At 40.5% G+C, this 17,559-nt stretch overlaps 1 protein-coding gene across 1 annotated transcript; it reads right to left on the reverse strand.

Moving 5' to 3' along the window:
• Positions 1-10,980: 10,980 nt before the first annotated feature.
• On the reverse strand, positions 10,981-12,407 carry LOC134868784 (THAP domain-containing protein 6-like). The gene is given in 5 exon segments (XM_063890087.1): positions 10,981-11,124; positions 11,346-11,459; positions 11,572-11,645; positions 11,648-11,763; positions 12,328-12,407. Coding segments are annotated over 5 exon segments (528 nt in total).
• Positions 12,408-17,559: the final 5,152 nt, after the last annotated feature.

Here is a 17,559-nt window from a genome sequence, read left to right on the forward strand (position 1 = left end):
ATCTCCACACTTACTAACACCAGGTATCATATCTGTTAAAAAACCCATTTACAAATTCAATATCATTATCACAGGTGCACTTCTTTCATAGGTTCCACTCTGGAATTGTATCTGTCAGCAGCCTCTCGGCAACTGATTCTGCTTTTCCTGTAAAAAATGTAAAGCAATGGAAACAATATCTTCATTTATAAAAAATGGAATTGTTAATTATTGAATTTTTATTTGAGCAAACATGTTGAGCAAACATGTTGCCTCTCCCCCTTTTTACACATCTTAACAAAGAGGTGTAACAAAAACCTGGTCAAGAAAAATAACTTCAGTTAAGCAAAAGTTAAAAAACACATCACTCATTATTCAGACACTTCAAATCATTATTGTTTAAACATCAAACTCTCCCATTAAAGAGTGTCTCTCTCCATCCATCAGTCCTGGAAGAAACAAAATCTCTGGATTTAGTTTGTGTTAGTTCAGAACATGCTCAGTTAGTCTCTGTTCCTCTCTAAACTCATGCAATTGCATTGATCAGATGCAAACATTCATTCTCACTCATACAGTCAGGTTTGGTCAGGTTCAACCCAGAGTCAGTCATCAACAGTGCTGTTGTGAAATAACACTGTCAGCCCCGGTCAAAGGTCATTTGGTTTCAGTCTTCTGGTCACGTCATGCTCTGCAGAGTCTTTAATTATTCCGTCATATCCTTCATTTACAAAAAGACTTATACGTTTCCTTTTAATTAGTACTATTTTTAAAATATGTCTTATCATTCTATTAGGACAGTGTCGTGGTTATGTAGAGAGACGTACCGGACGTACGCACATTCCAATCTACTTATATTAACCTGTCCAATGAACATATTCCAGATGTGTAGGTCACTGTCTTTTGACCTTCTACGGCGTCAGCTTCATTCCCACAATATATAATGTCAAAACTGTTGAGATATTGCACACATCTGGTGTCGCACCTTGTGTGAAACCTTCTAAAGAATCTCAGTCCCTGCTTACTTCAAGATACTTTACTTGGATCACATTAACAAAAACTGCTTCCCTCATGTTAAATTAAGTAATTACTAAGCCATCACTTCCTTTTTAAGCTATTGGATCTTTATCACCACCAAATTCATACAAAAACCTCTAATAGATCTTATTTCCAATACCCTTCACATACTCACTATCTTAAATCAAAACATTATTAGGATCTGTATGACTCTGCTCGATTCTCTTAATATCCTCCATTATTTATTATCAATTTTAATCTTCTTGAAAAATATTTCAAGTCTTTAATCGGGAAAATAATGTGTGAAATATGAGACCTCTGACATGTTATAATTACAACTTCAATCTATAAGAATTTTTAAAATAGGAGCGACTTTAATAATGGTTTCCATTCACTTGGTTAATTATATTTTACATGGTCTGTAATCTAATGCTGGAGTTATCACTATGACAAGTTTGTTTCATTTAAGTATCATATCGGAGATCAAGTGTGTACTGAATCTCTCCCTCCTTCTGTAGATCAAAACTCCCACAATTTAACTTTACCAAAGTCACACCCCAATATGGGCTCTGAAATAATACTAACATGATTAAAATGTTCCTACCCTGTTCTCCTGACTCAAACAGTTTATACCAAAAGTGTAGTGGATCTTGCTTATCTCTATAATTTCCCCCTTTTGCCAATAATGTGTTTCAGATTTGTTTACTCATTCACTTTAAAAACTTCCTCTTTTCAATTATCATTTACCAATCTATAAAATCTTATGTAATAAAACATTCGATATTTAATCTTAAATTTAAAAAGCCAATGCAAATTCTTTAATGTGTTCCAGTTATGTGTTTACGTGAGTGAATGTGTTTACACAAACTCACCCATTTGAACTCCCCTTCCTGCCACCTCTGCCCTCTGACTTGATGACCCCGACCTCCTCACATTCTGCCTACTGACCTTTTCGCCCCTTCCTCTGCGTCTGGTTATTGACAGTCTTTGACTTTTTGGACCTGTATTCCACATCAAGCTTCTCTCGGATTTTCATTTCAGCATTGGTCTGCTCGATCACCCTCTCTGGATGTCTTTCATGGGGGGGGAACCCTGTTTTCATGTGTCTCATTATTGTCCATCAGAATCTGTGCTCTGAATCAACCCTTGTTGCTCTGGACCTCTGTGCTCTTATTAGAGGAACTGGTGATGAATAGATCTCTGTCAGTCAGCATGATGCATGTTTGTAGCTGACCCAGGTGGAGATGCAGACGGATGCAGTTCTAGACAAAGCCCTGCTTTTGCCTTCCTTCTCTGTTGAATAGTTAGGAAATCACCGTGGGGGATGGTCTTTCGCATTATTCAGGAGGGTGGGGGTCTGTCACCAGATTGCAGAGGCTGCAGCTCACTTTAACCTATGAATCTCAACACACTGGTTAAATAAATCCACTTAATTTTCACTTTTTCAACTAAACATGTGTCTGTCTTGTGTATTAAATGCCATCTACTGTATTCAACTAATGTATTGTCTTCTAATAACATCTCTCAAATGCATTTGACTTAACTCCTTTAGGGAACTATTTTCTCCCATGATTTAAATATTCACGTCCAGAAACCATATTCCCACACATTATCTTTGTACGGCCTCTGTTTTCTGGCATTCTCTTTTCTTCTACAATAAAAACATTCCAATGTTTTTTCAAAAAGTTAAAATCCCTTTAACTTAACCTGTACAACCCAGCAGAGCATATTAACAGATCACTAAGATGTAAATGATTCAAGTGTAGTCATATGATTCACTCCTGTATTTATTTTCATAATTACTAGTGTTAACACTTTTATCTATATTAACAATCGCTAAACTTCTTTTAACAGCACTTTCTTAAGTAATTCCTGTCCTTTAAACTGTTTCTCTTCCCTTCTCTACTGCTTACAGACAGATGACTCCTGAGTCTCCTCTCTGTGTGTGAGAAACATCAAAGTTAATTTACATGATAACACCATTTGGGCTCACAAGATGTCTCCCCATTCACAAAACTCACACAGGAACAATTGGGTGTCGCCTACACCCCCCTTAATTGTCTTAACCCCCTCTCTTACTTAAACAGGCTTTATCTTTATGGTTATTACTCAACATAGTTCCCGGTAGTTGGCTCATATAACCGCATGTTGCCCGGATGGTTTGTGCGTTCTCTTCCATGATTTCTGTCATTACCATTTGGACCTCGATGTATACTATTTAATACCTTCACCAGAGGGTTCTATTTTATTTTCTAAAATGATACTGGAGACACGTATTAATTCGTCCAGCAAGGGCGCTGTTTTATCTCTGAGCCCGTCTTTATAGGCTACTTCCTGACTGGTTTAGCCTCTCTGACCAGTACTTCCGGTGTTCCAGTTGAACTGGCTTCCAGTTCAACTGGTTGAGTTTGTTTACGTTTTCCACTCCTTGAGCGTCATATGACGCTATACGGGCCGAATCATATGTGGTTGCCAGGTTCGTCATTTTCACCTTACTTGTGTGTCTGAAGTGTGACCAGACAATATTAATTAAAAAAAACCTCGGCGAAAAAACGTAAGCATCACTTCATGTAAATGTGCATGTGGAGATCAGCTACAGACAACAACAGAAAATATGCTGGCCAAAAAATGGAAATGAAAATAAACAATATTCATACTCTATAGCGACAGGATTCGAACCCGTACATTTGGGTAATAGGCCTATATATATATATCAACCATGAATGTTACTCATTACGCCACCGACCGGCTCAAACAACGCCCTGCTTGAACCATCTAAGTGTTGTCAGTTCTTGTCAGCTGTTTACAATCACCATTTAACATGGATGAAATAAACCCCCCCATGTTAACTGGTGATATTCACAATATGACACAGGCAGACGCTGCCAACGCAAGCCTCAAAAACGAATTCAAAAGCCATGTGTTACGGACAAAACACTAACATGGCCACCTCAAATGATATTGCTTTGATTTTTTTTGCCTAAAAAAGTGCATATAGTGACCATTACAAAGCACATATCAAACGCTATGAAAATAGCCGCTGTGAGATACGAACCCAGTCATGCTTTCAAAAGGTATTAATCCACTGCCTTACCGCTAATGGCCTGAGCTACTGTTCAGACGTTGAAGCAACAAGCTGAATATTTATTATTGACTATTTACTTGTAGCTGTTCCCAATTGGGAAAAACTGTCACAATTGGCTACAACTTCATCAATGGATGAATAGAGGCATGGTTTGGCAAGGGACTTTATTTATTTTTTGGCTGTCAAATACATGCAGGACAGTAATCTTTGTCCACAGGTGGTTCCCCCACACAAAGGCTGTGATACCAGCTTTTACAAAGCGTGCACTCCGTCTGGAAAAAAAGGGCAAACAAAAACAAAAAAAGATATGCTTTAGGAGAGTTGTATAATAAAACATTACAATAATCAACTTCAAGTGCTTACCCATTGGTCATGGGTGTCATGTTCGCCACACACCCGACATAGCTCCAACAAATCATCTGATTACAGATAGCCATGTTACTGGCTGGAATAAATAGCACTTGCATAACAACTGAAAACAAAGTAGAAACCAACCCGTTTCCTTGATGAGCTGTTGCGCTATGTCCATTCGCAGATGGCTGATCCCCTGCTCATCAAAGGGACCAGCCACCAGTTTCATCAACAATCGACAAAATAAGTCCATAATTACCAGTTTCCAGAGTGTCTGCTTGTATTTGTTGTACTTGTGAAATGTAGGGCTGGACTGAGGTGGGGATGGGGACTGAGGTGAGGAGGGGGACTGAGGTGAGGATGGGGACTGAGGTGAGGATGGGGACTGAGGATGGGGACTGAGGTGAGGATGGGTCAGTAATTGCGGATGGGGAACCAGTTTGCCATTTGTGCGGCACACGTGGTGTTGGCTCTATGGCCGAGTTGGTCTATAGCCTATACTTTATGCAAGGTCTTGCCCTTCTTTGACATTATGTCAGCACTTTTTCCATCCATGCTGACGATTATAAATGGCCCGTCTAAACAGCTATATATATATATATATATATATATATATATATATATATATATATATACTGTATATACTGTATATCCTTTGCCACCTAATTTGCTAATTGACTTCATCCAGTGATCAATTTCAATGTCATTGTTACTGTTTTTCCCAATTGTTGGGAACAGCTACAAGTAAATAGTCAATAATAAATATTCACCTGGTTCTTTCAACGTCTGAACAGCAGCTCAGGCCATTAGCGGTAAGGCAGTGGATTAATACCTTTTGAAAGCATGACTGGGTTCGTATCTCACAGCGGCTATTTTCATAGCGTTTGATATGTGCTTTGTAATGGTCACTATATGCACTTTTTAGGCAAAAAAACAAAGCGATATCCTTTCAGATGTCCATGCTGGTGTTTGGTTCGTAACACATGGCTTTTGCATTCGTTTTTGAGGCTTGCGTTGGCAGCATCTGCCTGTGTCATATTGTGAATATCACCAGTTAACATGGGTGGGGTTTATTTCATCCATGTTAAACGGTGATTGTAAACAGCTGACAAGAGTTGACAACACTTAGATGGTTCAAGCAGGGCATTGTTTGAGCCGGTCGGTGGCGTAATGAGTAACATTCATGGTTGATATATATGTTACCCAAATGTACGGGTTCGAATCCTGTCGCTAGAGTATGAATATTGTTTATTTTCATTTTTATTTTTTGGCCAGCATATTTTCTGTTGTTGTCTGTAGGTGATGTGCATTTTACATGAACTGGTGATGTTAACGTTTTTTCGCCGAGGTTTTCTACATTGTCTGGTAACACTTCAGACACACAAGTTACGTGAAAATTACGAACCTGGCAACCACAACATCTGGCGGAAAAGGTAAACAAACTCAACCAGTTAAACCGAAATCCAGTTAAACTGGAACACCGGTATAATTTATTTAAATTGACTTCATCTGCTCCTCTTCTAAGGTTTTCTACTTTATACTTTCTATTAAAAAATAGTGTTTTAGTCCAAATTAGCTGTTCATTGTAACACCTAATTCTATCAGTTGTTCCAGGATGTGTCCTTGAAACTATTTATTTAAAAAACTTTACTTCCTCTGAATTCTTTCTGTTAATGAGTAATGCTAACGGGCTATGATAACTGGATTAGCCTATTGTCTAGAACCCCACGTATTGAGGTTTAAGGACAAAGGACCATGGGGGAGGGAAACACACACCACGTTTTCAGATCGATTCAAGCAGAACAGCACAGTTCAAAAAAGCCCAACAATGCTTGTTTTAAAATCTCCCTGCTTACGATTACACATAACACTTATCCCTACACTAACAATTTAGGTATTTGTCAAAACAACGCGGAAAAAGTGGCCTCTAACTATCTTACTTCCCGTTGACTTTCACCAAGTCGACCTCTAATAGAATTTTATCCAATCTTGTCTAAATCTAAGAACTATGCTCTGTTAAGTTCCAGAATCAGTGCAGAGGATGGGCCTCTCTCTCTCTCTCTCTCTCTCTCTCTCTCTCTCACTGATCTCCTCCCTTCAACAGACAGTGGATATGTGGCCTCTAACCACAAGTACCACGCCACGTTTGGCGGAGTGGTCTTCCGTTGAATATTAACACTATTACCAACTATGATTGTTCAATAAGGCAACACGCTAATCAGAGACTATTGGAATGTCGTCACAACTCTCAACGTAATTCTGTCGCAAAGATTACGTTTACTGACCCAATCACTGATCACTCTATGGACCAGGCCTTAACCCTCAATAGGACTTTTTTAACTTACTTTCTCATCAAAATTGTAATCAATGTCGCTACGCTGCCGACCTTTAATCAGCACGCTACGCTGCCGAGCTAGCTGGATCCTGTTGGCCGCTTGTCACATGGGGTTCTCCGGATTCTTCTATAGGCTGACGTCGTCGGGGCCGGGTCCTCTTATGACGTCACCGTCGCCATCTTTTTAGTTATGTCCTGAAGCTCACCTACGATATTCTATTATGCAATCCTTCTGAGGTTTATCAGTTATTAAACACGCAATAGTATCATTGCAGCACCAATGAGTGAGAGGTAGAGGCGGTGTGTTTAGTATGTAAGTCCACGCGTCCTTCTCCCTCTACTCATATATACAATACAATATTAGCTTTATGCTATCTGAGACTAAAAAACAACATCTGGTAATACTACCGGAATTGGACATATATGCTCCGTCCAGAAACAGTGAATTATCTTTTAATGTTCCGCTCCAATATATTGATTATTTCTAACAATCCCTCCTTCCCTCCACTTTATTGTCAAAGTTTCCACAGTGTTATACATACAGAACATTGAAATACCGTTTCTGGCAGTCCCAGAGTGCAAATATAAAAGAACATATAACTTAAAAAGATAAGTGTAGAAAAAAGGGGGGGTAAAAAGGGGTATACAAAAAAACAACAACTAAGTAATATATACATATGTTCGACTCAATTATCTTTTTTTTCATGCAGCATTGACGTTTGTGCTGCCAGGCAGTGCATTTGAGTAGATCTAGGTTGGTTACCGCTCCGATCTGCGGCCTGTAGTCACATAGACATCATGATCTTATATCATAGACGGAGCATCGAACGCTACTGCCTACTGGCACTGACAAGACGAGTGGCTGCCATCTTGGAATGGTGATCCGCTCCACTCAGTGTAATTTGGTTGGCAGGAGCAATGAACTGTCAGCGCATTTAATTAATCATACCTCACTGAATACCACTGATTTTCACACGGTTTTTTTGTTATACGTGTAGCTATGATAAAGGACACATGTTTTGGCGTGTTTTATTATTCATAGTTGACTTAACAGTAATAGAATATTCTGATATGCTATAAGTGACAAGACATCCGAGATCAAAACTGGGAACATAATCCCCGAGAAGGGGACATTAAAAAAAATAAATGTTGAGCTATTTTTAAGTTGAAGAAACAATATATGATTAGGTTATATATACATGTACAGTGGGGCAAAAAAGTATTTAGTCAGCCACCAATTGTGCAAGTTCTCCCATTTAAAAAGATGAGAGAGGCCTGTAATTTTTATCATAGGTATACCTCAACTATGAGAGACAGAATGAGAAAAAAAAATCCAGGAAATCACATTGTAGGATTTTTAATGAATTAATTGGTAAATTCCTCGGTAAAATAAGTATTTGGTCACCTACAAACAAGCAAGATTTCTGGCTCTCACAGACCTGTAACTTCTTCTTTAAGAGGCTCCTCTGTCCTCCACTCGTTACCTGTATTAATGGCACCTTTTTGAACTCATTATCAGTATAAAAGACACCTGTCCACAACCTCAAACAGTCATACTCCAAACTCCACTATGGCCAAGACCAAAGAGCTGTCAAAGGAGACCAGAGACAAAATTGTAGACCTGCACCAGGCTGGGAAAACTGAATCTGCAATAGGTAAGCAGCTTGGTGTGAAGAAATCAACTGTGGGAGCAATTATTAGAAAATGGAAGACATACAAGACCACTGCTAATCTCCCTCGATCTGGGGCTCCACGCAAGATCTCACCCCGTGGGGTCAAAATGATCACAAGAACGGTGAGCAAAAATCCCAGAACCACACGGGGGGACCTAGTGAATGACCTGCAGAGAGCTGGGACCAAAGTAACAGAGGCTACCATCAGTAACACACTACGCCGCCAGGGACTTAAATCCTGCAGTTCCAGACGTGTCCCCCTGCTTAAGCCAGTACATGTCCAGGCCCGTCTGAAGTTTGCTAGAGGGCATTTGGATGATCCAGAAGAGGATTGGGAGAATGTCATATGGTCAGATGAAACCAAAATAGAACTTTTTGGTAAAAACTCAACTCGTCGTGTTTGGAGGAGAAAGAATGCAGAGTTGCATCCAAAGAACACCATACCTACTGTGAAGCATGGGGGTGGAAACATCATGCTTTGGGGCTGTTTTTCGGCAAAGGGACCAGGACGACTGATCCGTGTAAAGGAAAGAATAAATGGGGCCATGTATCGTGAGATTTTGAGTGAAAACCTCCTTCCATCAGCAAGGGCACTGAAGATGAAGCGTGGCTGGGTCTTTCAGCATGACAATGATCCCAATCACACCGCCAGGGCAACGAAGGAGTGGCTTCGTAAGAAGCATTTCAAGGTCCTGGAGTGGCCTAGCCAGTCTCCAGATCTCAACCCCATAGAAAATCTTTGGAGGGAGTTGAAAGTCCGTGTTGCCCAGCGACAGCCCCAAAACATCACTGCTTTAGAGGAGATCTGCATGGAGGAATGGGCCAAAATACCAGCAACAGTGTGTGAAAACCTTGTGAAGACTTACAGAAAACGTTTGACCTCTGTCATTGCCAACAAAGGGTATATAACAAAGTATTGAGATGAACTTTTGTTATTGACCAAATACTTATTTTCCACAATCATTTGAAATTAATTCTTTAAAAATCAGACAATGTGATTTTCTGGATTTTTTTTTCTCATTTTGTCTCTCATAGTTGAGGTATACCTATGATAAAAATTACAGGCCTCTCTCATCTTTTTAAATGGGAGAACTTGCACAATTTGTGGCTGACTAAATACTTTTTTGCCCCACTGTATATCCTACATGAACAATGTATGAATACATTAGATATCTATATATCTTAGGGACCTTATAGACTGTTGCTGCAGCAGCAGAGTTTATTCTGTCTTGACACTTTGTATTGATATTTAGCTTTAACAACATTCTTTCCTTAAATGATTATAATGTTTACAGTGATTGTTGTATATGTATTTTTTATGTGTGTCGCTTTGGATAAAAGTACTTAAACATAAACAAATATAAACACCTGAAAGTTTTTATATCAGCTAAAACCACCAATCTGTTTCACTGGATTCAGAATAAAACCAAATTCTGTCTTACCCAACAATGTTAGTATTTGAATATTGTTACTTGAACGACTTATTCATGGTTACAATTATACTGTTAAGAAAGTATTGTCTTATACTTTGCCTAAAATGAGAATGCATCATAATCAGTGGCGGCTGGTGAATTTTGTTTTAGGTGGGGCTGAAAGTTTGTAAACCAAACCCCTGTAGGGGGGTCTGGTTGTCATCCTCCCCCAGAAGATTTTGTTGTGATTTTCACATACAAATGAAGCATTCTGGTGCATTCTGATAAAATAATACAGACAAAATAGAACATTTCCTTACAAAGACGAATGGGGCAGGGAATTTGTTTGCCTTGTAGAATTCAGCAAGATTAAAAGTGCAAATACATCAATAAAAATTGGGAATTATACACAAGTTAACATTCTCTCTCTGTGTGTGTCTCTATGTGTGTTTGTGAGAAAGTGAGTGAGAGAGAGAGAATGTTATTTTAAAATGGGTGAGTGTGTTACGGCCAATCTATTGTGTTGGTAACTTCAATTATAAATCAAGTCAGTCAAGTATGCATTTATACAAATACGATAAAATATGCATTCCACAAAATTCATATAAATGTGCAAGGCTGAAGGCATGATGCCACCATAGGTTTGCAGAGAACTATATACAATATGCACACTGAAGGCATGATGCCATCATAGGTTTTAATACCTGTGTGGGATTAAAACCCCTGAAAGAGGACTGTTTTGCATAGCTTCTTTCTTGTGCTTCCTTTCTGAAGTTCAAGAGAGGCGAGTTTGGCAATGTGGTGCTGCCTTATCTTATGAAACACAGACACAACCAATGATAACAAGTCAGAATGGTGGTTGTCGATGCCAAACTGTGTCTCCTAAATGTGTTCCCCAAGCACAAATACATCCTCTGTACCAATCTCCCCTCGGACAATGTGTAAGACTGTTGACACCTTGGAGCTTGAGCTTGCATTGTTGAAGCTTGGCGGATCACCCTCTCTGCAGCTCTTAGCACCTTATAATCATAACAATAATAATAATAATACATTATATTTATATAGTGCTTTACACAGTGCTCAAAGACATTTTACAGAACAAAGAAAATAAGAAAATAGCCACTTCAATATTCAAAAACTAACATAAAAGAAAACACTCTTTTCTCTGGACATGGCATTCTTCTTCTCTCGCTCCAGACTTTCCACTCTTGCCAAATGTTCATTGATTTTGGCCTTAAGAGCGGTAGGAGAAGCAGGCAAGGCATAGCCATGATCCTAGTGGAAAGAGGGACGAACATGGTTTGAGTAATGATTCACTTCACAAACATCACTTTGACACCACTAGTTTATGGCCCACATCCACATTGTTTCTTATAGTCATCACCTGTCAAAGCCAGTTATTTGTGAGTGTGTTTAATATGAGTGGCAGCAAAACAAGTGAGATTTTAATATGTCCAGGAACATTATGATATGATGTTTAAAGTAGAAATACTCACATCATTAGGCTGAGGTTGTGGGTGTGATGTTGCCATTTCTGGGGAATCCTTAGAGGCCACGGACAGGCTTTCTTCAGCTCTTCTGGAGGTAGACGTAGCCCTGTCCTTTACCAACTGAAATGAAAAAACATTATGCATAATACATAACACAATATATAAAAGGATACATTTGTTTGATAATATAATACATTTATGAATGCTAATAGCCTTATGATGATACACCTACTTTTTGGAAGTGAACCGGGAAGCTGAAGAGGGATGGAATAACACCATCACATAGTCGGACAATTTAACCCGTCTATCAAAATCGGCCTGCTTAAAATGTTGATTGCAGACAATTGAATAATCACTTGCAGTGAATCCTTCTCTCCTCAAAGCCACTTCCCACTTCTTCCTCACATCTTTGTCTTTGGGAAACCTTCAAAAGTGTCGGATGTAATCTTGGTCAGTGCTTATGGAATATGATTTATCAAATCTCAGTTCATAGCCGGGTGAACACATAGCCTAGTTCAACAGTAATCCCAAGATGACTGCATTCCAGGTGTCAGGTAAGTGTGGCAGGGCCTTTTCCTGTTTATCACACATTTTGTCCCACACATTACACGAAGGTGGGCTACACAAAATTGGATTGGAAAGCTAGACTAGCTACACTGTATAGCCACTGTCCATCTGATTGTCTAGTTAGCTATTACGCCCCCCCCCCCCCCCCCCCCCCCCCCCCTACACAATCTGGACTGTGGTCCTAACTTTTACCCCTGTTGGCTTTTACAATCTTTATCTTTATCATTTATTTCAACTTTATGTTGTTCAAGTATGTCATTTTTTATTTCATTGACAAGCAATTCTATTATGGTCATACTCTTGTTTGTTAGCCTAGCTGGCTACGATTTCAGTACTATCGAAGATCTTTCCCCCTTCTCAACTCTCTGGTGATATTATGTTCACAAAATCCAACCAATAGTACGGTAATGTTAAATCTTACTTGTGAAAAGTAATCCCCCGATTCCTATTTTCGACGGTCCGCTCATTTGAGCAGGCGTACGCTGAACACCAGCCCGGCATCCTTGTTTTCTTCTGTAGACGCTAGTGATGCGCGGGCTGGCCCAAAACCCGTGGGTCCCGCGGGCTAGCCCGTGGGTCGGGCGGGCCGGGTTGTTTTTTCTGTGGAAAATGCGGGTAGCGGGCGGGTCGGGTAAAAATCGCAATTATTCCAGCTATTATAGTTAGGCTATATGTATCCGTTCATATGCTTGTCTTTTGTGTAAGGATAAAATGGGGTTTTCTCCCTCTCTTCCCGCTCCGTCTCATGCACCGCACACAGGCAGCACGTCAGAAGGCAGCAGCAAGCTGCGAGCTATGCCTCCTGTCAATCATTTGTTTAGCGAAAATAATAGCCTGCCGTGCATCTCCTCATAATTATCCTACATTTGTATTTTACAACAAAGTGCAATAAACAAGTAAAACTGGATAGAATTGTATAGCCTATAGACTGTTTCCCCTCTCCCTTTCTATAAATAAAGTGGTGATTGCGTTTTCAGTAGGCTATTTCTTTATTTTTGTTTCCCTTAACTGGTATCCGTAGCCTACAGCTTTTGTTTACACCGCCAAATTCTTGAATTCAACAAACAATATGGCTGAGCTAATGAAACAGAAGATTCGAGCTGGCGATGCTAAGATAATTCAAAAAATTGATGGAAAAAGTAAAGTTTGGGAGAGATTTGGGCAGGTTGTGCTGTCCGACGCTACAGTCACGGAATACGTCAGCTGCTTCAAATGCGGCGCACTGTATAAATATGACGATCACAAGACAGGGACATCCACCCTGGATCGACATTCATGCCCGGGGCCGGCTCCTTCCAGGCAATGTCCATCGACCCAGCAGCCCTTGATGTCGTCCTTCCTGAAGGGCAAGTTGCCATTTGCAGCTAAGTCTAAACTAGTTGACGATTTTGTAGATTTCTGCTGCACTGATCTACGCCCATTTGACATAGTGTCCGGCAAGGGGTTCAGCCGTGTGGCACAGGGGCTAATAAATATCGGCGCACGATATGGGGCAGTGGACGCTGATTCGGTCATCCCTCATAGGCAGACCATCTGTGACAGAGCAAAGGATCATGCAAAAAAAGAAAAGGCACGGCTCTGCGAACAGATGAACAAAGCTCTAGAAAGTGGCATTGGCATCACTACTGATATGTGGACCGATAGCCACAATATGAGGTCTTATACCGCACTGACGTGCCATTTCGTCACTGAGGATTGGTCCCTCACAAGCAGAGTGATTTCCACACTGGAATTTGACAGCACAATTAGGAAGACTGCGACAAACATCCATGAACAGATCAGCAAGGAGCTATTGGAGGTGGGCATATCAGCTGACAAACTGTCCAAAGTAGTTTTTGTCAGCGATCAGGGCCCAAACATCAAGACTGCGCTAAAAAACTACAGATGGATTCCATGCGCAGCCCACGTAATAAATACAGTCCTTAAACATGCCTTCAGCGAGAAAAATGAGCCCACATTCATGGGAGAAGTGACGGGCCAAATTACTCAATCCAAACATCTGGTCACTTACTTAAAAAAATCAGGCAGCACGCTCAATCTCCCATATGCTGTCATCCAGGAATGCGAGACCAGGTGGAACAGCAAAGCGGCGATGCTCTCCTCCATCGCCAAACAACACCGGGAGATACGGGAGTTACTGAAGGAAAAGGGCCAAGAGCACCGTATGGAGGGAATACAGGTGGAGGTCCTGACTACAATTTCAGAGTTTTTGTCGCTTTTCAGAGACGCTTCGGAGGACATGGAGGGTGACCGTTATCCCACCCTTAACACTGTGCTTCTCTGGCGCCACAGATTCGGAGCGCACTGTGAGCCCCGATTCCAAGACCCTGACTACATGCGACACATTCGATCTCGTGCAAGTGAGCTTCTGAACGAAAAGTTCATCATCACTTCCACACACAAGATTGCCACCTTCCTCTCTCCACGCTTCAAATCCCTAAAAGTGCTCTCTCACGAGGAAAATATTGCCGTTCAAATGGAAGCGAGGGCGTTGACAACAGCCCTCATCCCAACCCTGCAGGCCCAGTCTGAGGAAGTGATTCAAGGTAAAACTGAGGCTATAACCTCCAACCATATTTAAACATTTATGGCATAGTAGCACAAAAAAAATCATGCGCATCCTTATTCTAACTTTACAGACACAATGGAGGTGAGGAGCGCAACAGATCAGGAGGTTCTAGACGGTAGGCTATGTGACACAGTCCAAACATATTAGGCTATTAAACAACACTGAATTAACTGAACTTAATTGGCTTATCGTAGTGACGGCCTTTAATTGATTGTGTTGATAGACCATGCAGTAAAAAGGAGAAGGATGTTCCTGGAATGGGAAGACACTCCTGACCTCATCGAGCCAGATGAAGTACAAAGATATGTACAGGCACAATTCACTCTGGAGGACTGCCATGACAACGTCCTCAATTTTTGGAGGGATCGCAAATTTGAATATCCTCTACTCTCCATGCTGGCTAAAGCGGTCCTCTGCATTCCAGCAACCAGCGCATCTAGTGAGCGGACCTTCAGCTCGGCCGGTCGTGTCCTGGAAGCAGGTCGTAATCGATTAAATCCCGGCACTGTTGATGCCATTTTGTTTTTACATAGTGCGGGCAGAAATAGCCCTACATCATAGTGGGAAGGTGGCCTAATATTATAGGCTCGCAAATGAGATATGTAGCCTACCATGTTACGGTATTGTGTGAGTTTCTTTTCTTTTCGTCTTCAAATTGCGGAGAAAATGCGAGTGTTCCATAGCCAATCATTTGACAGTTTTGTTTATGCTACATTATGGTTGATGTTCTCTGGCTTTATAATGCGACCGCCTGTTGTGTGTGCGTGCGTGCACTGCTGTGTGTTAAGAATAAAACTATGTTGTTTGGAACATTTTGCAGTTCCATGATTGAGATTCCGTGAATGCCTAAAGTAATGCATCATATAAAAGTTTGGGACAATCAAACAGCAGTACAAGGTGAGCAAAACCCCTCGTTAATAGGCCTACTGTTTGGCAAATCACGACGTAAACTCATTGGTATCTTTTTTTTTTTTTTTCTCAAATTTTCGCGGGTTGGGTCGGGTTGGGTTAAAAAATCAGAGCGTAATTTTGCGGGTCGGGCGGTGCGGATTGGCTGTCACGATGGGTTGGGTTGGTGCGGGGGTTAAAAATCCTTAACCCGCGCATCACTAGTAGACGCTACGCTACCTGGCCATACGTGTCAACTGTCAATTTATGCTGCTCCCGGGCTCCATATTATGGAACGCCAACTGCGCCACTATTCGTGAAATATATATTATGATGTGGCATGATGTGATTGACGATGGGATTTGAATGAAAAAAAGGCGACCCATCGGCGTCTGCAGTTACAGTACCGCGGACTGTAGTACGCAATGTAACTACAAGCTCCGTTTAATTATGTTGTGGCAGATATTAAAGTAAGCTTGCTTGCTGCAAATGTAATAATGTGATATTCTATAAATGTTCATGGCCCTGATTCTAAAAGTATCTCTCCGCACAGTGAGACAGCGTTTGAGGTATGTACCTATTTCTTCAATATTGTAAATGCCATCTTGTCTCAAATTATTGTAAACATCCCAAGGAGGGGTTGTAGCCATGTTACACTATGCATGGTGTGCAGATGTGGATACAGAGACGCAGAGTGCGGGACAGCATGAAGCGGATAAACCCAGAAGCAGCTGCACTTCGAGCAATGTCACAGAGACTGCGCCCTAGAGCATACCGGGTCGCGGGACCTAACTCCTTGTGGCACCTAGATGGGAACCACAAATTAAAAAGGTAAATATGACCAATACCAGACTTCGAGTATGTTTTTGAAAGGTGGCTCATTTCTATCAATAGGCCACAAAACCTTAACTCCTGCTTCAGTGTATGTATTGTGCATCTTATTTATACTTTTCATATTTTTAGTTTTAGGTGGAGGATTGTCATTCATGGGGGTATAGATGGCTATAGCCGTCTTGTCATGGGGGTGAAAACAACTCTGTCTGCCTAATGATGAACATCTTCAGAGGCTCTCACAGAGGCAGTGTTCTCCGTGGAAGAAGCACTCACAACAAGAGAATAGAACGGCTCTGGGGTGACCTGTGGCGAGGTGTTAGCAATGTCTATTACATTGTCAACTTCTTGGAGAGTGAAGGCATAATAGACATAGATAAAGAAATGCACGTGTGCCCTGCATTATGTCTATCTCCCACGCATAAACCGTGACCTACAGGGCTTTTTAGACACCAAACTCAAACTATATACTGCTTCTAATAAACATATTCATGAAACACCTGAGTTGTCCGACTAAAAAAGCTATCCTGTGTGCATATGTTACTTTAACAAAATTTGTCTCAACTTGACTCAAATGTCTCAACTTACTTCTGCCATTGTTCTCTGCTTAGCATTTGTGCACATCACAGCCATGTTCTCTACTGGGCCTGGTTTTACACCCTGTGAATTCAGGGGCCGATAGTCAACACTGGAGAGAATAATTTTAAGCAGTGGAAAATGTCTCTTATTTGATTTATGATCATATAACTATAGACTCCAAAGAATACTCAATCTGAAATGTAAATAACATATTATAACTGCCTATAATAGACACATTTCACTTTTGCAGAATGGCCATTATATGCTCCTGCTTTTATTTTTTTAATATTCACTTTTACTCTGGGATCACTTATATGCCTTTTTCGATTGTAAAACCAAAACATTAAAAGTAACATAAACTATCTAAAATAAAATGTGAGAATTATGTTAACTACATATTTTGGAACAAGAATGAATAATAATTCTAATCATTATTATTAGTAAAACTGTACGTTACAATAATTACAATAAAACATGAAAATGTAAATCTGACCAAAATGTAAATGTTGTAACACTGACGGGAAAATTGAGCGCAACTGTTTGACCCCCGGAAGTTCTTTGAGTTTTTTTAATGCGCGGCTATATAAGTGTCTGATGTTAGCGCCAATTCGCGGCAAAATGGGAAGAAGATTACTTGAGCTAAGAGACAGAATGAATAGTTCTTTTGACAGGTTGTTAAACCAGTCCGAACACCAGCAGCAAAACCAGCAACCAAATCAAGGAGGCCTTGTGGAAAGGTATGTCATTTTAATATAATAATAATTGAAACGAATAATTAACAATAAT

This window comes from Eleginops maclovinus, chromosome 8, assembly GCF_036324505.1.
Source record: "Eleginops maclovinus isolate JMC-PN-2008 ecotype Puerto Natales chromosome 8, JC_Emac_rtc_rv5, whole genome shotgun sequence".
Taxonomy (NCBI): Eukaryota; Metazoa; Chordata; class Actinopteri; order Perciformes; family Eleginopidae; genus Eleginops; species Eleginops maclovinus.